Here is a 23,215-nt window from a genome sequence, read left to right on the forward strand (position 1 = left end):
GTTTGTTGCTCGATTCTCAGAATCCTAGCTCTCACTTTATTTATTTATTTTTTGAGACAGGCTCTGGCTGTGTCAGCCAGGCCGGAATGCAGTGGCATGCCTTCAGCTCACTGCAACCTCCACCTCCTGGGCTCACGTAGTCCTCCCATCTCAGCCTCAAGAGTAGCTGGGACTACAAGCATGCACCACCATGCCTGGCTACTTTTTGTATTTTTTTGTAGAGATGGAGTTTTACCATGTTGCCCAGGCTGGTTTCAAACTCAGGCTCAAGCAATCCACCCTCTTCAACCTCCCAGAGTGCTAGGATTATAGGCATGAGCCACTGCACCTGGCCCATTTCACTTTATTTTTTTAAATGTTTACAAATTCCTCACTTTCATGCCTGCTCATCAGTGTGTTTATAAAGATGTTTGCAATTTTTCAGCATTTTTTTTGTTTTTTTTTGAGACGGAGTCTCGCTCTGTCACCCAGGCTGGAGTGCGGTGGCGCAATCTCGGCTCACTGCAAGCTCTGCCTCCCGGGTTCACGCCATTCTCCTGCCTCAGCCTCTGCGAGTAGCTGGGACTACAGGCGCCCGCCACCACGCCCGGCTAATTTTTTTTGTATTTTTAGTAGAGACGGGGTTTCACCGTGGTCTCGATCTCCTGACCTCGTGATCCGCCCACCTCGGCCTCCCAAAGTGCTGGGATTACAAGCGTGAGCCACCGCGCCCGGCCAATTTTTCAGCATTTTTAGTTTTTTTATTAAGAGGGCTGTTTAGGCCATCTAATCGGCCATGTTACTGGGAAGACGAAGAGAATTTTAAATGATTTTCTCAAAAGAGTTAGGAGGAGCATATGGAAGCTAAGCAGCCAAGAAGTGACATACATCCATCTTTTTAGAGTAAAACAGGTATCTCTTGGGCCCAGAAGCTTGTAGGCTGTGCCAAATTGCAGGATGTTATGGCCATCTGATGCTGTTTAACCACTCCAAACTTAGTGGCTGAAAACAACAATTTTATTAGGCCAACATGTTCTGTGGGGCGGGAACTTGGATGGGCACAACAGGGATGGGCACACAGGGATATCATTTGGATATCCCCTCCAAATCTCATGTTGAGATGTAAACCCCAGTGTTGGAGATGGGGCCTGGTGGGAGGTATTTGGGTGATGGGGGCGGATCCCTCATGGCTTGGTGCTGTCCTCGCAATAGTGAGTACTCCTGAGATTTGGTTGTTCCTGCTCTCCCCAATTCTGTTTTGTCCCTGCTTTCACCATGCAAAGTGCAAGCTCCCACTTCACCTTCCACAGTGAGTGAAAGCTCCCAGAGGCCTCCCCAGTAGCCAAACAGATGCCGTTGCCATGCTTCCTGTACAGCCAGCAGAACCAAGAGCCAAGGAAACCTCTTTTCTTTATAAATTACCCAGTTTTCAGATATTTCTTTATAGCAGTGCAAAATGGCCTAACACAGCTCGTTTCTGCTTCACAATCTCTGGATCCTCAATTGGGAGGACTATATCTGGCACCCAGATTGGCACCCATGGCTAGGCTCAGCTGGGACTGTTGGCCAGAATCCCCGCATGTAGCCTCTCTTTGTGCTTGGACTTCCTCACAACATGGTGGCCTCGGGGCAATCAGGCCTCTTGCACCTCATTTCAGGGCTCTAAGAGGGTCCCAGTGAACAAGACAGAAGCTGCGTGGCTTTTTTTTTTTTTGAGACAAGAGTTTCGCTCTCGTTGCCCAAGCTGGAGTGCAATGGCACGATCTCGGCTCACCACAACCTCCACCTCCCGAGTTCAAGCGATTCTTCTGCCTCAGCCTCCCAAGTACCTGGGATTACAGGCGTGTGCCACCACGCCCAGCTAATTTTGTATTTTTAGTAGAGACAGGTTTTCTCCATGTTGGTCCATCTGGTCTCCCGACCTCAGGTGATCCGCCCACCTCGGCCTCCCAAAGTGCTGGGATTACATACAGGCATGAGCCACTGTGCCTGGCCAAGAAGCCAGTTTTCTTTTCTTGTCTTTTTTTTTTTTTTTTTTTTTTGAGACGGAGTCTTGCTCTGTCACCCAGGCTGGAGTGCAGTGGCGCAACCTCGGCCCACTGCAGCCTCTGCCTCCCGGGTTCCAGAGATTCTCCTGCCTCAGCCTCCTAGGTAGCTGGGATTACAGGCGCACGCCACCACACGCGGCTAATTTTTGTATTTTTAGTAGAGACGGGGTTTAGTAGAGGCAGGTGTGAGCCACTGCGCCCAGCCGCCAGTCTTAAAAATTTATAAACTGTATGATTCCATTTATGTGACATTCAGGAAAAGGCAAAACTATAGGGACAGGTAACAGAGCAGTGGTCACAGGTTGGGGTGGAAGAGGCATTTGACTGCAAAGGAGCAGTAAAAGGAATGTTGAAGGTGGTGGAGAGTGTATAGGCTGGTGAGGACTGGAGCTCCACCAACAGTGCTTTGAGATCAAATGGTGCACTAGAGCACTGAGCAGGAGAGAGAATATTCCTGGGGTAATAAATGTGCATTGTAACAAACAAGGGCGTCTGGATCAAGATCTGTCCCAGAGGACACAATGTAAGAGTGGGGAATTTCAGACACTGCAGCAGGCCCACAGGATGGGCATCAGGGAAAGGCAGTGGCCCTCAAGTTCATCTGAAATGTTCCATCTCTAGTTCTGTTGAGCCATCAATGAGATGAAAATCTTTTCTCATTTGTCCGTCCCCTCACCTTTTTGGTTCAGAGCACCAAAGATGGAAAAGCTCCTGTATCAGCCATGTTTCCCAGACAACGTCCCCCTGCGTGGAAGAGGGCTTGCTTGCTGCACCATCCTGGCCATCTGTGCCACTGGAAATGCTGGCAGAAAAGTGAAACAGACTGCAAAAGCAGGAAAGGAGAATGGTCTCTTTGCCTTGATTTTGTAAGTTATTTTGTCTTTGCCTTGATTTTGTAAGTTATTTTGTCCTGAACTCCTAAATAGGGTTGATAAACCAATCTCTGTCCTCACAAGTTGCCCTTCTCTGGCTGAGGACTGCCTCCAGAAAACCACCGTTTTAATACTCAGACTGTGTCTTAGGCATTGGCGCTGCTATAACAGAGTATCTTAAACTGGGTAATTTGTAAACAACACAAATTTGTTGTTCACAGTTCTGGAGGCTGGGAAATCCAGTATCAACGTGCCAGCCAGTTCAGGGGCTGGTGAGGGTACATTTCTCATAGATGGCACCTTCTGTGTCCTCACATGGCAGGAGGAGCAAAGGGGGCTTAAGGCCCGTTTTTATTTTTATTTATTTATTTAATTTATTTTTTGAGACGGAGTCTTGCTCTGTCGCCCAGGCTGGAGTGCAGTGGCACGATCTTGGCTCACTACAACCTCTGCCTCCCGGGTTCAAGCAATTCTCCTGTCTCAGCCTCCTGAGTAGCTGGGATTACAGGCGTGCACCACCACGCCCAGCTAATTTTTAAATATATTTTTGGTAGAGACAGGGTTTCACCATGTTGGCCAGGCTGGTCTCAAACTCCTGACCTCAAGTGATCTGCCTGCCTTGGCCTCCCAAAGTGCTGGGATTACAGATGTGAGCCACCACGCCCGGTCTAAGGCCTGTTTTTAAAGGGCACTAATCTCATTCATGAGGGCAGAGTCTTCCAAAGGCTCCACTTCTTAATACTATCACCTTGGGAGTTAGGTTTCAACATATGAATTTGAGGGGGACACATACATTCAGACCATAGCAGGCCGTTTCTCCATTTCTTCTGGGTCGTAAATGATATTTGTTTCTGGAGCAGGAGGGCATTCAAAGTCCTCTTTTGTTCTCCATCACCCTTCGCTGATTTCAGGGGCAGATGGAGAAAGGCAAGAGGCACGGGGCAGCCTGTAGAAGCAGTATCTAGCACTGAGTCCACAGTATCTCCTAGGCACGCCAGGAGAGCCTCCTGGAAATCCTCACTCAGCAGATCCAGGGTAGGACCGCGGCTTCCGTTGAATAGCCTTACATCGAGATATGCGGGCTGGGGGCGGTGGCTCACACCTGTAATCGCAGCACTTTGGGAGGCTGAGGCGGGAGGATCATCTGAGGTCAGGAATTCGAGACCAGCCTGGCTAACATAGTGAAACCCCGTCTCCGCTAAAAATACAACAAAGTAGCCGGGCGTGGTGGCGGGAACCTGTAATCCCAGCTCCTACGGAGGCTGAGACACGAGAATTGCTTGTACCCAGAAGACAGGGGTTGCGGTGAGCCGAGAGCGCGCCCCTGCACTCCAACCTGGGCAACAGAGTGAGACTGTCTCCCCACTCCCCCCCAGAAAACGAGAGAGAGATGAGGCTTGGCTACCAAAGTCACGCGCGAGAGGGGAAATGCTTGTAGGTCCTGGCCCTGGGGTAGAACGGGGTGAAAGCCTGCGCGTGGCCCGCGCGCACAGCCCCTCCCAGCGGAGGTCCTACTGGCGCCCGCGAGCCCCGCCTCTCCGGCCTCGCCGCGCCTGCGCCCCGCCACCGGCGCTCGGTCTGAAGGGCCCCGGCGGCGGCCGCGTCTGCGCAAGCTCGGGACAGCCTCGGGAGGCGGGGCGGGCGCGGGGCGGGGCCTGGCCCTGAGAGCGTTCGGAGACGGCGGGCGCGCAGACCTGTGCTGGGCCCGCGCCCCAGCCCTTTACAGAGCTGGGCGTGTCCCTCCGAGTGCCCCCCGCTAGGGACTGTGCAGGCCGGAGCTAGGCAGGGACAGCGGGGCGAGCCGGGCTGATAGGGTCTGTCCCTGCTGCTGTGAGGCTCTCACCGAATCCCTGCTGTCTCTGGGCAGCTGAAGAGCGCTGGGCCCTCGCGTCGCGGGCGTGGCTGTGGCCGTGTCTCCTGGTGGTCTGAGCCCACTGCACGTGTGGATCCACGTGGGAGCTGGGTTCCAGAGCCTGGTCCTGAGGCGGAGCCGAGCCGGGGGTAGGAGTCCGGGCTTGGCGAGGGAAGAGCACGACGCCGGGCGCACCCAGGTTTGCCGGCCCTGCTCTGGGCCCTGCAGGTCCCCTGGCCCCGCCGCGCCTAGTGGGGATGCCCTGTCTCCCCCAGGCAGCCCCAGCCTGCGTCCCGCTCCCTGAACCCTCGGGAGGATCACAGGGCTGTGGCCGAAAGAGATTTGGACCTAGTGAAAGGACGCAGTTCCTTAGCCCCAGCTATGGACTCCACAGCATCAGGTTTGGCTCTGGAGCGTGCAGAGGGCCAGGAGCCCTCTTGGGGAGCTAGTACCGGGCCCGATATCAGGAGGACCCCAGGAAGAGGTCGGGGAATCCCACTGAAGGGTGAGGCTGTACTTCATCTACCTTCCGTGTGGCGACATCTAACCTTCCGGACCCAGGAGGCTGAAGCCGCAGTCTCCTGGGTCTGGCAGGGGTCTCTAAGATGACCGTGGCGGAGGTGGAGGGGATGACCACGGAAAATTGTCCCAATGGCCAGAGGAAAGAGAGGAGAGCAGAAGAGGATCCGATCTCTTCCTGCTGCGGCAGGGAGAGGGCAAGCAAACCCCAGAGGGAGTGGCCCTTGGCCAGGGATCAGAGAACAGTAGGGCCATTTGGAGCCTGGTCATCCACCTCCTTAATCACTTCACTAATAAGGTTCTTCCAGTCGTTCTAGCTCAGCCGTGTACAAGGTCAGCAGTGTACGTGGTGGGTACCTCCTCTGAGCCCCTTCCCCCAGTAGCGTTGGGGGCAGGGCAATCCAGGTGACCCAGGAGCTTTTAAGCCAGTCCTAAGTTTAAAACGTCTTATCTCTCACCAGGTGGGCGTCTTAATCCGACTGTTCATCCTTCAGTGCAAGTGCTCAAGGACACATAACCGTGGACCTCCCACCCCCTCTTTTTTCCTTTATACCCTTGCTAATCAGTGTGGCTCTGGGACCAGCAGAGGCATTGCCCAGAAGCGCTCTAGAATTGCGGACTCTGGGGCCCCACACATCCTCAAACAGGTCTTAGCAAGTCCTGAGCCAGAGTTTGACAAGATCCTCAGGGATCCACACACACATGAAGCTTGAGAAATGCTGACCTGTGCTATGCTGCCTGCTTACACCCATGTTGTTAGCCTTAACTACTTCTCTGGCATGATTTGGGTTAGTTTTTTTGTTTGTTTTAAGGCTTTATGAACAGTATGAAGCAAAGCTTTATAATGAAGGAGCTCTCAAGTGTGTTGCAGAGACCTAACAGAGCTTGGGAACACCAGGGGCAGCTTCTCAGAAAGAGGTGGCCTCTGAGCTGGGTTCCCAAGGATGAGGGGAGACGTGTAACTTAAAGGCCTTGACTTGGGTCTTGTGTAATTGTTAACCTGTAGGCTAGATTTAAAGTTCCCTGAAGGTCTTTTCCATATTTATATTTCCAAAAGTCCTAGGAGATGGCCTGCATACAGTATGCCCAGTAAATAACTTCAGTAGTATGGCCAGACTGGTCACACTTCACTCACTTGTAGACTGATGTGGGCTGTGGACAGGTGGGAGCCTCATGCAGCTGTGTACAGGGGCACTTCTCTCAATGTTTGAAGGCTAGAAGCTGCCTCTCAGATCCCTTTGATCCACTGGTGTGCTCAGGACAACGGAGGTGACATTCAGAGCTGTTCTGGGTCTCAGGCTTGGGAAGTCTGAGAGCTGTGTGTGCCGGCAGGGTCAGCTTCCCTTATGTCTCCTTCTACCTTCCCAGCTTCCCCTTCTCAGAATCCTGCTCTTCCTCCAGAGAGATTCCCAGGAGAAAAGGGAGCAACCAATTCATTCCTGAAAGCCAGGCCTCAGGTGAGTTGTGTTCTTAATTTTTCCTCAAATGCCTGAATGATGGTTAGCTTTGCCTACTTTTCACCAAAAAGTAGCCTCTTTGTTCACTAAGGGAACTGACCCAATGCTGTCTCTGCAGGAGGCTGAGCCCATCCAAGTGAATGATGGCTCCCTGCCCTGTCCGGGGCGTTCTCTTCTTGCTGTGCACTCATTCAGATCATTTGGGCTTACTCTGGCATATTTCTGGAAGGGGCACTGTGGTGATCACCAGGTAATATGACAGCCCTGGCCTTGAAAGAGTGTCACAGCCACAGTGGGAGAGGACCCTGACACCCAGAACGCAGCCACCAGTACCAGGATGTGAATGGTTTGATGCCAAATGGAGTGGCACAGACAGGCCTTTCCATCGAGGTTCACGAAAAGGGGAATCAGCCTGTTCTGGAGAGGTTGGGAAAGCTCGTGAAGAATTGGGGACAAGCAGGTTCTGAAGGTATGGACAGGTGGGCAGGCCATTTGAGGCTAGGTCCCTGTTCAGATGTTATCTCCCCGGATTAGGGAGGAGACACACTTAACTTTACTATTTACAGGCTGTGTGGCCTTGGATGAGTCACCTAACCTCTCTATGCATTGGTTTGCCACCAGTAACATGTTAAGCAGGCAGCAGTAATATGAAGACTATAATAATGTTAATGATGATGAAAATAATTATTTATGGAGAACAAAACCTGTATCAGGAACTATTCTCTACAATTTACACATACTAATTCATTTTGTCTCTAAAACATTCCCATAAATGGTTACCATTTTGAAGAATGGCAACCAAAGTGTGGAGAGGTTAACTGAAGAAGTCAAGGCACAGAGAGAGAAAGTAACTTGTTCGTGGTTATCTAGTTAGTGAGGAAGGGACCCCAATTTTACATCCAGGGTGTCTGGCTCTGAGATCTTAACCACTCAATCATAGAGCTGCCTCATGTGGTTGTTAGAGTCCGCTGGCAGTTCTGCTGGCAGATGGTAACTGCCTAATCCTTGTTGGCATCAGGGATCATGGTGACTGGCCCTCAAGGGGGATTCAAGTTTGTCTCTAGTGAGCTGTATGTGGAGGGGTACAAATGCCAGCCTCCGGGGTTTCCCAACATCCAGGATAGGCATGGGATTCAGGCTTGATGATAGACACTGACATTTTAACTTTCAAGCCAAAAGGGGGAACCCCCCTAGTAAGGAATTTAATCAGTAAAGTCATAAATAGCATTTCAATCTTTTTGGCCTTGATGTACATCATTCAGAGGTTTATCAGAGCACTTAGGTGGGTTCAGTGTGGTAATGACAGCCCCACATCTCAATGGCTCGCAGTTAGAAAGAGTGTCTTTCTTCTTTCTGCTGTCTTTGTCAGTAGTGGGCTGACTGTGACTCTGCTTCATACCCTCTTCTCTCTGAGTTTCAGGCTGAAGGGTCAACTCCCTCTGGGATATGCTCTTCTTGTATCAGAGGGAAAGAGCAGTATGAGAACCTGGGGATGGCTCTTTGGGCTTCCACTCAGAAGCGGCACATGTGGCTTCTGCTCACAACCCACTGGCTGCTACAGGTCCCGTGGCCAAGCCTAATATTAATGAAGTGGGAAGTATTAGCCTCCTAGAGTGAGGATCCTAAAGGGAAGGGCAGGGATTATGTTAAGCAAATAATTCATCTATTACTATATATTTTCTTACCCATAGATGTTCACTTCCTTCTCTCCTGCACACAAAATGCCCTCCAAGAGAAATAACCCAAGAGCTGCATCCAGTCAGAGCATCATGATCAAAGTCCTGGATGGCACAATAGTCTGGATGGAGATCCTGTGGATCTGGATAACTATGAACTAAAAGGACAATTATCTGAATCCATATATCCAATATACAATGAGCAATGGGGACAGGATAGCCATGGTAGACACTCCTTTGCAGAAAGGGGAAGCATGGGAAGAGTCAGTCCCGGGTCCATAACAGTCGTGAAATTCCACTGGACAGACACTGTGAGGACCCTTGGTCTTGGGAGTGGGAAAGTCTGCAGGTTACACCCTGGTTCTGCTCCCTGGGTGGAGCTCCCCGGCCTAGTGTTTTCCTTGGCTGTTGGCTTTGCCCTTGGGAAGTTCCTTCCTTTTGATACCTCCTTGGTGTCATATGAAGATGATACTGGAGAATAAGCTTTCTTGGGGGCAAAGCAGCTTTTTCATCCTGCCGGAGTAGGTTGGTGGCCCAGGATTGTTTTAAGTGCAACTCTAAAAGACTTAATCAGCTTTTTATGTATTTGTTTCGAGTTGGCTCCATGTGTCAGTGGTTTGACCCACAGTTCTTTTTGAAATATGCCCCCTTCTTTGGCCTTAATTGTGGAGTTTTTGGATTTCCTTGGGAAATCTATACTTTTTTCACTCTGAACAATTTGGTCCCACTGAAAGCCTTTACTGGGAGCCTTTTGAAATTACTGGGAGATTTACTAGGAGCCTTTTGAAATTACTCAGAGGTTTAAACAAAAAGGTTTGACAACCACATCCATGATTTGGTCCCTGATAATGGGCTGAGTTTTAATTAGCCGTTGTCATGCAGAAGCTGATGTATATTGTCTTTGGCCAGTTGGAAATGAGAATTGGTTGTCTCCAACCCTGCAAGTCCTAGCATTTCTGGACATTTCCTATTGCCTTCCATTTTTGTTTTGCAAACCACAAACTCTTGAGCTCATTTTTTCTTGTAATACTTTGTCAAACTCAGCCAATAACAACCAACTCACACTACTAATGTTATGTTTCCAGCCTCTTCTCATAACATCACAAGCTCATGCTTTCATTGTTCACCTTTCAAGTTACTGAAGGCAATAGTTTCACCAAACAGTTCACCACCAAATTACATGAGTTGCCACCTTGCCAATAAGTTTCTTCACTGCCTGGCCTGGATGCCAGTGTCATCTGTTTTTGGCTTTTTGTTATGGCAGAACTCCACTTTGAGTACCAGTTTTTTAAGGAGTCAGTATAGGCTAGTTGTGCCGTGATAGCAACAGCAAACCCTCAGAGACTTACACCATGAAAGGTTCCCTCTTGCCCATGTTACGTGACAGCTGTGGCTTTGCCCACATCTTCACTCAGATCATTTGCCATTCTCAAGGCAGACAGGAAAGGACAACTGCAGAACCCCCACTGGCTCTGAAGGCTTTTGCTCACCTGTAGCTCGTGTCTTTCACGTTCAGTTTGAGAAAGCAGATGACATAGCCCCACCTGGGGCAGGGGGAGGCAGAAGCTCAATTCTTTAGGGAGGGCCAGTGGATATTTTGGACAAATAATATAACCTATCAAAAGAAGTCACTATAGTAGTGAATTTTTCATGTTTGATTATTTTGGATGATTTTTATATTATAAAATTGTTACTTATAAAATTGTTACTTCAGCTTTTCTGTGGAATCAGTATCTAGATGGGATTTGATTTTTAAATACTTTGGGGTAAAAGTAACAGGAATTTATAGTACTTTCACCTATTTTGCTCTTTAGTGGATTGCCGTACAATATAAGCTAAATGGGAGGTGTTCTAATTACCGAGATTGAAGGTGACAGGATAGTTCTGGCCAGGACCTATAGAATAATTATGCTTTATAATGGTGACCTGGGATCTAGGGTCTCATGCTCAGCTTTATAAACTTAGGAACTGAATATTGATTAGGCTTTGGGGGAAAGGATCATGCTAGTCAAACTCACAAAACTTATTGTTTCATCATAAAGCCACTTGTGATTTACTTTTGCTGAACTGTGTGCTGGCAGGCAGGTGGAGGATAAATTATCGTAAGCCCCAGATTACTTGATTTGGCCTTATTGTTGTTAAAATCATAGGTCACAAGTTTCAAAAATACTTTATTAGAAAACTGTTGATCCTTGTGCATTTGAGAATGCAAAGCATATTCATCTGTTAATTCTAATTAATTCCAATTAAATGTAACTAGATTGAGAATAAAACCTTTTGACAAATGAGGAAATGTATTACATTTACCTCCACCTAAGAAGAATGTCTCTGTAGGCCTGATTCACCCGAGACCCTGATTATATTTCCTAGCAGTTTCATATTGATAAGCATATAAGTGGACACTGGGTGGAATACCAAGTAGTAAGGCTGGTACAATCCTTGGAGCACCTTAAAATATTTTTGAGATAACAAAACCCACAACTCTGTGGGCACTGGGATAGCTGCTGGGCACTCAGAATCCCTTCTTGCACATCCTGAGGTTCTCCTTAGATGCCTGCCTGCTCTTCTCCCCAGGGCCATGAGGGTGCTCCTTGAGGGTACAGGAGTGTCTTCTGTGTTTCAGGACCTGATGACATTTGAAGATGTGGCTGTGGAATTCACCCAGTGGGAGTGGGGGCAGCTGAACCTTGCTCAGAAGGACCTCTACAGGGAGGTGATGCTGGAGACCTTCAGGAACCTGGCCTTTCTGGGTGAGCACAAGGCCTCCAAAGCCCGAAGCCTGCCCAGCAGGACTTCTTGATTTCCTTGATGTTTAAGAGCTAGTGGTGTCTGGGCCAGTTGGCTGAGTTTTGCCCTGGGTTTCCTTGGGAAGTCTGGAATCAGACATTTACATTCTCTTTGGGGCCCAGTGATACAGTATTTCTGTTCCTAGTTCTAGGAAACATCCAGCTACTTATGGAGTTGAAATAGGAAGTTACCTGGCTGTGTTCCTGACTTTTCACAATGCCTGTTCTCTGGAGGCTTTCCACACCTACAGTATTTCTCCACCTTGAAGATGAATATCCAAAGACTTGGCCACTGGCACACACAACCAAAATCCTTTTCCTTCTCTACCATCAGGCCTTCTAGTATCCAAACCATATGTCATCTGCCAGTTGGAGGAAGGGGGCGAGCCCTTCATGGTGGAGAGAGAAATCTCAACAGGAGCCCACTCAGGTGAGTGAGTGAGTGAGAGCATTGCATATGATAAGGCCCAGCTGGGGTGGGAGGTAGCCCAGAGCCTTTGGTCAGGGTGCTGTCCTTTCAGAAGATGAGATCACTTGGCAGGAGCCCTCAACTCTGGCATGTTGAATTTTGTAATTATTTCTGGTGTCAGGAGAGGAGATGTTCTTTTTCTTTTCTCATTTTTATGCTTTGTTTGGTACCCATCTCTGCCCATGCCTTCTGGGTTATTGGTGCCACGCAGCATCACTAGATGTCTCATAATCAATGTTAGATGGATCAACAATCATACAGGGCCAGGCAATCCTAGATCAGCAGAGTTAAGGGAGTTAGTGAGGGATCAAACAGAAAAGTTGAGCACCCCAGAAATTAAGGGGTTACAGGCAAAGACAGACAGAAGATGTCAGGAAGATCCAGGTGAGGACACTTCAAGCTTGATTAAGCTGAGTCTCAAAAAAAGTGGTTCCAGGAACAAAGACTACTCCTTGACAGCTGTTGACAGCATCCCTTTGAGACCCTTGATTCTTAGGTGACTTGAGAGTACCTGGTAGGCTATATGCCTTGGAGCAGAATTCGTGACTCAAAGCTTTCCTGACTGCTGTGTGTAACCCAGGCACACTGGAGGCATGTGACAGTCTATGCCAGTTCATTTCCATGAGCCAGAATCTTACCCGAGGCCAGAGTTGAAGCTCAGGAAAGTGGTGCTAAATTCCTGAGAGGATAGGCTGGGCTTTATGAGAGGAAACTAGGTTATGGCAGAGAGGGAAGATGCTGATCTCCTCTGTACTGGTTCTTACTTGATCTTTTTTCCTTCCGAAATGAGATCAAGGGTCTGACATCTGGATCTAGTCATCCGTTTATTTAGCAGTGGTATATGAGCATGGCTATGTTTCAGAATGTCCCAGGGAGCTTGTTAAACATTCAGGTTCCCAGGAGCCACACAAGACCTATTGACTCAGAAACTCTCTAACTGGCCTCTGGGACCACTGGTTAGGCATTACCAGTCATTTCCTTCTTCAGAAGTGTGTTTGTTGTTATTATTTTATTAATTTTCCACTGTGGCTGAAACAGAGTAGCACAGACTTGGTGGCTTTAAACAGTACAAACTCATGTCATAGTTCGTAGGTCAGAAGTCTGGCACGTGTATCACATGGTTCCAACCAAGAAGTCCACAGGGCTGTGTACCTTTCTGGAGTGGCTGGGCACCTTTTTTCTTTTCATCTGGGTTGTTGGCAGAACCAATACCTTGCAGTTATAAAACCGAGGTCCTTGTTTTCTTGCTGGCTATAAACAGATGGGTGTTCCCAGCTTCTAGAGACTGCCAGATTACTTGGCTGAAAGTGCCCCTCCTCCATCTTCAAAGCCAGCAGTGGCTTACACATCTTTCTGCCCAGCCAGGAAACGCTCTCCGATTTTAAGCACTCATGATTAGATTTGACCTATTTAAATAATCCAGGATAATCTCCCCATCTCCAGGTCTGTGCCCTTAATCACATCTGCAAAGTCCCTTTTGTCATGTAAGGTAACCCACTCACAGGTTCTTGTGATTAGGGCATGGGCATCTTTAGGGGAGAGTTTCTCTTCCTATCATAATTATATAGAGTAATGTGATACATGTTATATGTATATGTGCATAATATATAATAATATAGGGTGTGCACTAAGGTGTTAAAGGAATACTTCGTGGAGGACATGAGCTTGTCCCTGAAAGGTATGCAAAGTCTTAAAGAAAGAGAGTGGTGACAGGGGCAGTGGATATATGAGAAACAGGAAGGCAGCCAGTTTCTGTGCTCAAGGCACTTGCTGAAAAAGAGGACAGGACCTGGTAAAGTATTATAGAGCTATAGTGAAAGATTAAGGGTTTATCCTGTAGACACTGGAGAGCCTTTGGAAGATTAAGACTGGGAAGAAACTTAAGGAAATGGACGTTTGGAAAAGAAGAAAGTGAAGGGTTTCAGGAAACCTGGAGGTAGGAAGACTGAGTAGAATTCTGTTACAATTATGTAGGCCTGAAGAAATTGTGAGAATACAGAATCTGTACCTGGGTGACTTACAATCCTATACTTGTTTTATTGATTTTTGTCCCCATCCCTTAAACTTAGTCTATTTCCTTGTCACCCTTCCTACTCTCCTCTCATCTTTAGTCTTTGGACTTACCTTGTATACTGGAATCTAAACACATATCTCTCAGATTTTCTTAATCTCCAGTCATCTGCTCATCACTCATTCTTGATACTCCAAAACCATCTTCAGACATAAGCCATTATTGAAAAAATCTGTATGTCCCTTTTAGGTGTTATTTTAAAGCTTAATTATTTCACATTCATTATAGGAGCTTGCTTTTCTTGCTGCATAGGACATTCTACATACTAGAATGTCTTCTTTTTTTTTTTTTTTTTTTTTTTAACAGACTGGGAGAGAAGGTCTAAATCCAAGGAATCAATGCCAAGTTGGGGAATTTCCAAAGAAGAATTATTCCGGGTAGTATCAGTGGAAAAACATATTCAAGATGTGCTGCAGTTCTCCAAGTTGAAAGCAGCCTGCAGTTGTGATGGCCAGTTAGAGATGCAGCAGATAAAACAGGAGAGACACCTGAAACAAATGTCAGCCACTCACAAATCTGCCACCACCCTTAGCAGAGATTATAAATGGAATGGATTTGGGAGAAGCTTAGGTTTAAGATCAGTCCTTGTTAACCAACACAGCATTCTCATGGGAGAAGGATCTTATAAATGTGATACAGAATTCAGGCAGACTTTAGGGGGAAACAACTCTCAGAGAACCCATCCAGAGAAGAAATCTTGTAAATGTAATGAATGTGGGAAGTCCTTTCACTACCAGTCAGAACTTAGGCGCCATCAGCGATGTCACACTGGAGAAAAGCCCTATGAATGCAGTGACTGTGGAAGAGCCTTTGGTCATATTTCATCCCTTATTAAACATCAAAGAACTCATACTGGAGAAAAGCCCTATGAATGCAGTGAATGTGGGAGAGCCTTCAGCCAGAGTTCGTCTCTTGTTCTGCACTATAGATTTCACACTGGAGAGAAACCCTACAAATGTAATGAATGTGGACGAGCCTTTGGTCACACTTCATCCCTTATTAAGCATCAGAGGACTCATACTGGAGAAAAGCCCTATGAATGCAGGGAATGTGGGAGAACCTTCAGCCAGAGCTCATCACTCATTGTGCATTACAGATTTCATACTGGAGAGAAACCTTACAAATGTAATAAATGTGGGAGAGCCTTCAGCCAGAGTTCATCTCTCACTCAACATTACAGATTTCACACTGGAGAGAAACCCTACAAATGTAATGAGTGTGGAAGAGCCTTTGCTCATACTGCATCCCTTATTAAACATCAGAGAAGTCATGCTGGAAAAAAACCCCTATAAATTTAGTGAATATAGAAGGGCTTTCAGCTGGAGTGCAGACATCACCAGAACTTAAAGAATTCATATCAGAGAGAGATCCTAAAGGTGTAATGTATGTGGGAAGACCACATCTTGTTCCACATCAGGAAATAATTACTAAAGAGAATCCCTATCAATGTCAAGAGGGGGTGGGCTTCCTCTCTCTTGCCAAACACAGGAGAATCCATACTAGTGAGAAACCACGTGAATGTAATGCATGTGGGAAGGCTTCAATCAGAGGATGCATATTATTCAGCATCAGACAGCCGACACTGGGGAGGAGCCTTATCAATGCAGTGAGTGTGGCAAGCCTTCAGTTACATACTGATTCTTTAAGAAAATCAGGTAACTTGTACTGGAGAGAAATTCTACAAGTGTGGTAAGTATGGAAAAATCTTCAGTTGTATCTCTTCCTTTACCAAGCATCAAGAACACATACTAGAGAGAGGCCTTGTGAAAGCAGGAAATAGAGGAAGGCCTTCAGTGGGAGCTCATCCCTTATTAAGCATCAGAAAATTCATACCTGAGAAAAACCTGTGAATGTGGGCAATGTGGGAGAGCCTTCAGCCAAACCTCATTGCTTTATAAACCCCTTAGAACTCTCCCTACTAGCTGGAAACTCTGGTGATGTGATGAGTGTGGGAAAGGCTTTGGTGGATGTTCCACCAAAACACATTAGAGAATTTGTACATTAGAGAATTTGTGCTAGAGCAACTCTTCAAATTTAGTGAAACTGGGAAAACCCACTAGTATAGTTCAAGCCTCAGTATTTACCTCAAAGAGAAACCTTGGGAACATGATGAATGTGAGGAAAGTTCCTTTCCAACTTGAAATGTATAAAACTAGAGCTGAAAAGAAGCTGAGAAATCACCTTGTCTGGTGATTTTCTGCCTGGTGGGGCCATTTGTATAACCACACTTATGCATTGCCTCCTCATGCTGTTGCTGACGGGGCAGGGTGTCCTGCATGGGCACAGAGGATGGAGTCTGAGAAAGGTAGACAGCTACCCATGATCTAGCCCAGTCGTATTTTAGAGCTAATAAAACTGATGTTCAGAAAGTGACATGCCTTGGCCTATAGTCCTAACTGGACTGGGCCTCTTTCCTCTGGTTCACAGCTGTAGTATGGACGTTAATAGACTGGACCTTTCCAGTACAACACCTCCATGCACTTCTTTCTCTATAGCACCTGTTACCTTTCTTTGTGAGGCAATGGAGTGGTCTAGGATTGAGCAAAAAGCAATTTTCATTACATCCTTATGCTAATAGATTTGGAATTTTTGAAATGAAATGAAACCTTGTTTAAACATTAAAATTACTAAAATAGGCTGGGTGCGGTGGCTCACACCTGTAATCTCAGCACTTTGGGAGGCCGAGGCAGGCAGATCACGAGGTCAGGAGATCGAGACCATCCTGGCTAACACGGTGAAACCCTGTCTCTACTAAAAATACAAAAAAATTAGCCAGGTGTGTTAGCGGGCACCTGTAGTCCCAGCTACTGGGAAGGCTGAGGCAGGAGAATGGCGTGAATCCGGGAGGCAGAGCTTGCAGTCAGCCGAGATCATGCTACTGCACTCCAGCCTGGGAGACAGAGTGAGACTCTGTCTCAAAAAAAAAAAAAAAAAAAAAAACCACCTAAAATATGGGTATTATACACAATCCAGATCTCAAAAACATGATTCTAAGTGAAAGAAGGCAGATGCCAGACACCACGTATTTTCTAGTACCATTTTAGGAAATGTCCAGAAATGGCAGATCTTCAGAAACAAAGTAACTGCAAATGTTACAAGGAATCTTTTTGGGGTGACGAAAATGTTCTAAAACTAGATGGTGGTGATGGTTGAACAATTTGGTAACTTCATTAAAAATCATTGAACTGTTCACTTTATATGGGCAGATTTTATGATAAATATACCTCAATAAAATCATTTTTCAAAATCAAATTTACACATATACCAACCATTGCTAAACAAATATTCCTGTTTTGTTTGTTACTTCAAGCCATCTGTGCATTTTTGGTATCACTTTTTATTTTCTGTAACAGTTAACCCCTACATTTACTGGGTCTTGGAACCTTGTCAGGCTCTTCTTTAAAGTTCCTACCATGTTGGCTCTGTAACTCAGGTGGAGAAGCCTAGACCAGGAGCTGGTATAGACCAAAGGATACTTGCCTAATAAGGATTAGCTTATACTGAGGGAAATCCTTTAAGTATTTAAAGTCCAGATGAGGAAGTTGAGCCCAGAATTCAGGGAACCAGCTCAAAGTGGGCCCATGCAGACAGGCTGGGTCTAAGAGTCCACAAGGTTGGCCAGGGCAGGTAGGATGCACAGGAGGCATCTGGATCTGGAAGTACTTGGAGAGCTGAGGTCAAGATGCAAGTCTTGGAGCCTAAAAATCACACACAGATTTCTTCCCGGACAGCCAAGGTTTACAGGAGCAGAAATAGCAAATATGTTCTTGCTCCATCTCTCCCTTTTTTCCCAGTGCCCTTTTCTGTACCTACCCAGATCACTTTATACCTAGACATCTGTCACAATTTTGTAACTGGTCTTCGTCCAAAATCTGTCTCTTCTTCTCTTGTATCCTTGCCATGGTTACATAACCATACTCATCAGTTTGAACCCAGTGTCCTGCCCTCCAAAAATCCTTTGCACTGCCTACAAGATAAATCCTCACCCCCGTGTGTGGTATATAATGCCGTCTTTAGGCTGCTCCAACCTCCTGCTGCTCCTGACAGAAGCCTCCATTGCACACAACGCTCTCTTGTCATCCCTCAGACATGCCTTTCCACGTCTCAGCCTGTAAACCTTTACCTTAGCCGTTCTATCAGCCTGGGGCACCTTCTCTACCTACCTAAAGCCTATGTAATCAGTTAGAAACCTGTGTAAATTTCTCTTCCTTGGAGAGGTGTTCTCTTGAAAACTGATATGAAGTCATATCTTACCATTTGTAATCGTTAACATACTTGTTTGTGTAAGTTTTTAAAAATGGACAATATCTAGACTTGTGGTAAATCTTATCACTGTCTTGATCTATTTAAATAATTTTTTATCACTTTACCACTTTCTTATTTCCTGAACCAGATGACAACAGAAAAAGTCAAATGGTAAAATATTTTAAGAGATTTATTCTGAGATAAATATGAGTGACCTGTAGGCACAGTTGACCAGCATTCGCCTTAAAACAGAGACCTTAAGACTAACAAAAACAGACTCTTTGTAGCAATAACAACATGACAGTAAGTCCTGAGAGAAATCAAAGTGTTTTACCCCAAAATAGATTTCTTTTAAGTCTGATAAGCAACAAGTCTGACACAGCCCCAGGAGATCCTGAGAACATGTGCCCAAGGTGGCTCTTGTCAGGAGCAGCAGCAGCAGATTGGGGCAGCCTAAAGAGGACATTATATACCAAACATGGGAGTGAGGATTTATCTTGTAGGAAGTGCAAAGGATTTTTGGAGGGCAGGACACTGGGTTCAAACTGATGAGTATGGTTAACATGGCAAGGATACGTGAGAGGAAGAGACAATTGTGCTGTCAGGCTACAGCTTGGTTTTGTGCATTTTTACATTTTAGGGGAATGTAAGACATCAATACATGTAAGATTTACATTGGTTCGATAGAGAAAGGCAGGACAACTTGAAGCTGGTGGGGAAGGGACGGGGACAGAGGGAGGGCCTTCCAGGTTATAGGTGGATTCAAAGATTTTCTGATTGGCAGTGGGTTTATCCAAAGACCTGGAATCAATAGAAGGGAATGTCTGAGTTAAGATAAGGTGTTGTGGAGACCAGGGTTCTTACTATGAGATGAAGCCAGAAGGTAGCAGGCTTCAGAGAGAATAGATTGTATATATTTCTTATCAGACTTAAGAGAAATTTATTTTAGGATAAAATACTTAGATTTCTCTCAGGGCCTGTTATCTGTCATGTTATCTTATTGCTACAAAGAGTCTGTTTTTGTCAGTCTTAAGGTCTCTGTTGTAATGTTAATGCTGGTCCACTGTGTCTGAATTCCAAAGAGAGGAAGGTATAATGAGGTATGTCTGACCACCCATTCCCATCATGGCCTGAACTAGTGTTTAAGGTTTACTTTAGAATGCTCTTGGCCAAGCGGAAGGGTCGATTCAGTTGGTTGTGTGCTTAGAATTGTATTTTTGACTTACATAGACTATCAGCTGCTTCGTGTCACATCTCATGCTTCTCTTGTGTTGCCCAGTTTTCTCAGTGCTTCCGACTGCATGTTTTTGTACTATATGAAAAGCCTTCCTTCTAGAATACTACCAATTAAATATTTCTTTAGAAAAATGTAATACTGCTTACTGTAGTTATTTTTCAAATTCAAATATAGATTAGCACTGTTCCATCTTTTAGGGATAGGTTGAGGTGTGTGTATGTGTGTTTGTGTGTGTGTGGTTACATAGAAATTCAGTGTTATTTTGTAGCACTATGATGACTTCTGATACCAATTACCCAGAGTTAAGCCAAATTTCATGTGTTAAGGACACAGTAGCCCACAAGACTGCCCTCACTTCAGACAACAGCCATGAATTTGGGAGTTCCCAGGCTACCTTTACTTATAACCCATTGGCTACAAATTCAGGAATTCCCATGACCCCTGCAGGTTGATAACTTCCTAGAATGTATATCAGAACTCAGGAGAGTACTATATTTATGATGATAATTATAGAAAAAGGATACAAATCAGAACCAGCCCAAGGATGAGATGCATAGGGAAGAGTATGGGAGTACCCCAAATGGAAAGCTTCTGTCTCCCCAGCAGCATGTTACCCTGCTGGCACACTGATGTGTGAAAATGCACAGAGAAATGCCTACCATGGAAGCTCACTTGAGCTTTGGTGTCCACAGGGTTTTTATTGGGGTTTTATTACATATTCATGAATGACTGAATCATTGACCTCACAGTTGAACTCAATCACCAGCTCCCCCTCCTCTCCCTAGAGGTTTGGCTGATATTACATGGCTCAAAGCCCCAACTCTAATTACGTGCTTGATATTTCTGGCATGACCAGCAGCCATCCTGTTATCTCATTAGCATAAAGTAGAGCCCAACTGTGAGTCACCTCTTTAGCATAAACTACCAGAAAATGCGGGGGTCTGTCCCGCAGACCCTGAGCAAACAATGGATGAATAAAGTACACTGATACACAGATACTCTGCTTTGCCAGTCCAGCTGAGTGTCTGGGCTGCTTACAGACTCCAAGCAGAGTGCTATCAACAGTTGGGACCACTGCCCTGACCAGCTAGTGAGACTTGCATTTATTCAGTAAAGATTAATTGACAGAGGTTTGAGTCAACACCACTAGATGGTAATTGACACTGTGGACTTCCCGAGTAGAAAGCAATTAAGCACCCACTGTAAATCAAAGGTTAGTCTTAGGACCACATGAATAAACAAACTAGTTAGGTAAACTCCCCACATTCCTTTCTTTCTACTTTAATTTATTTCACTAAGAGGACAAGGCTGCCTTCAGCCAAGTTTATTACTGGAGCAAGCCCTCCAGGCCTTCCAAGAAGGTTTGTGTCATATAATTTTCCCCACCATCCTGACTGAACCCCCACAAGTTGTGGCCCACCATGAATAGTAAAAGGCACTTCTATCCCTCAGGAAATTCCGATGATCTAGAAGTTATTTCCCAGGAACTAGGGACAAAGTCCTGCCAAGTTCTTTAATTTAATTTAATTTAATTTAATTTAATTTAATTTATTTATTTATTTTGAGACAGAGTTTCACTCTTGTTGCCCAGCCTGGAGTGCAATGGCACGATCTCGGCACACTGCAACTTCTGCCTCCCAGGTTCAAGCAATTCTCCTGCCTCAGCCTCATGAGTAGCTGGGATTACAGGCATGTGCCACCATGCCCGGCTAATTTTGTGTTTTTAATAGAGACGGGTTTCTCCATGTTGGTCAGGCTGGTCTTGAACTCCTGACCTCAGGTGATTCACCCGCCTTGGCCTCCCAAAGTGCTGGGATTACAGATGTGAGCCACCACACCTGGCCCAAATTCTTTATTACACAAGCACACACCCTCAAACAAATCAATATGAAAATGATTCAATTATTCAAATCAGTCACAAACACTAAGACTGTCAAGGACTTCCCTTTTGATCATTCTCTTTGTTGAGAAAGATTGACCAGAGAAGGCAAGAGATCCAGATCTTCACCACTTGGAGATTGTTCAGTTGTCTCTGTAGTAAACTGTACCAGGATATCTTCTTGATCTTTTTGTTCTATCGTTATGGCAACCATCTGATAAGAAAGCAGCTGTACAGAAGCATTGAGCAAAGAAGTGCTTTCTTTAAGGTAACGTATAGCTTATTCTACCGTGTCTGTTTCATTAATCCAAGTAGAGAAAGAAGTAGTAGCAATGACACAGATACTACCATGATTAGCCAACAAATAATCCTAGCAATGCAATTGTCCATCACAACTTGTGCCAGTAAGTTGAGACAGATCTGTATTCCATCTAGGGAAGAGGTGGTGTCATTCATAACTTTGGCGAGAGTTAGTGATAGGTCTTTTTCAGTCTTTTTATTTCCCACAATTGGAACACTGCTCTGTTCACATAAACAGTAAGCAATTCCTCAGGTAGAGTGCCTGAATAATCACGGGTGATCTCATTTGGAGCTCCTGCCTGAGTTGGAATTTCCAGCATTGGTGACTAGAGTTAGGATTTCAATACACAGGCAAGCCTTGAAATACTATTCCTTAATCTGGGGAAAATAAGACTAGATGTCCTGGCTAAAAATGAAGTGAACCTGGTAGGGGCACATAAAACTCCAGAAAAAAAAGGGAGTTGTTTCATGGCTCAAAATTGGAATAAAGGCCTTGCATTAACTGTGTTACAAATTTGGATTCCTATTAATGTCTCTTCCAGGTGATAAGTAACTAACTCATCACCCTATGAAGTTCACTGGATTCAAATTTAGAATTACCTGGATTCAGATCAACATACTATCATAATTGGTTCTTTTTGTGGGAGAGAAGGATACTAGTAAAACCACAGGTGGGTTTATTTAATGTCATTTGTTCTGTAGGTGCAAGTGAAAAAGCCATTGCCTATTATTCCCTATAGACTCATTTGATAAGACTAGAACTTGTCAAATGTATTTATCATGGTGGTCTGGTGATGGATGGTATAACCAATGTTGGTAAGATTGAGGGTACTGGCTACTGTTTAGGATAATGTAAGAATGGCATTAGAATGAGCATGTTCTGACCTAACAATCATAACAAAAATGAAAGAAAAGAGACAAAGGGCCACTGTGGTTGGATGACAACCAGAGGTCTATAGAAAATGAAAAGAAGAATGACCATAAGCAAGCAGATAAAAAAACAGAATTTTTACAGAGGTCTTGGTCCCATATCTTGGGCAGAGGCTATCTACTATTCAAGATAATTTATTCTGAGGGTCTTGAATTATCTGTATAGTACTGAAGATCAGCGATGTATAGAATACCCTGGAGAATCCTAGTTTGTAATTTTCTATTGGAGTAGCCATCTTGTTGTGTCAATTCTTAATTGTTTCCTTAGTTGTGAAATGAGTACAACTTGACTCCCTAGAGTTTGATTGATTTATTCCCTGGAGTTTCACTGCTGTATTTTTTGCTAATGGTACCTGATAACGTCCCTCACAATAAGGTTCAAAAACAGTTTTTCTTGGATGACTCTTCCAGTAGACAAAATCTTATGATCTAACATTGTAAAGAGGCTGTTTAGGAAGATGTGGGAAGGTGGCCTCAACCTTTTGGTGATAAGACTGTTGGCGACAGTACTTGAGTCCTTTGCCCTATTTTGCCATGCCTGCATACAGCATGGTAGAGTATACTCTATATATATACTAGAGTATAGTATTGGAGGTAAAATCCGTAAATAAGTGGGCCTTCCAGTTACCAGTTCTTAGGGGGAGAACTGATATGTCCCCAGGGGAGTGAACCAAATGGCCGTAAGGTATTCTGGAAGTACCTTTGCCTAGAGAGTGCAAGGGTTTCTGAAAATTTTGTTAATTTTAACTTGAAGATGCTATTTATTCTTCTAAGCTTTCCAGAAGATTGTGGATAGTAAAAGAAGTATAATTTTTGAGTAAGGGTTAATGCCTTATGGAGTTTTGTTATAGTGGTTCCTGTATTAGGCTGTTCTTGTATTGCTATAAAGAAATAC

At 45.3% G+C, this 23,215-nt stretch overlaps 1 protein-coding gene across 1 annotated transcript; it reads left to right on the plus strand.

The window, feature by feature from the left end:
• Positions 1 to 4,554: 4,554 nt before the first annotated feature.
• ZNF514 (zinc finger protein 514) lies at positions 4,555 to 19,347 on the plus strand. The gene is made up of 5 exons (XM_032176456.2): positions 4,555 to 5,256; positions 6,639 to 6,727; positions 11,027 to 11,153; positions 11,524 to 11,619; positions 14,036 to 19,347. Exons 1-5 carry the CDS (start codon positions 5,133 to 5,135, stop codon positions 15,019 to 15,021), a joined length of 1,422 nt encoding a protein of 473 aa, XP_032032347.1. The 5' UTR covers positions 4,555 to 5,132; the 3' UTR covers positions 15,022 to 19,347.
• The last annotated feature ends 3,868 nt before the right edge of the window (positions 19,348 to 23,215 follow it).

This window comes from Hylobates moloch, unplaced genomic scaffold, assembly GCF_009828535.3.
Source record: "Hylobates moloch isolate HMO894 unplaced genomic scaffold, HMol_V3 SCAFFOLD_15, whole genome shotgun sequence".
Classification (NCBI taxonomy): domain Eukaryota; kingdom Metazoa; phylum Chordata; class Mammalia; order Primates; family Hylobatidae; genus Hylobates; species Hylobates moloch.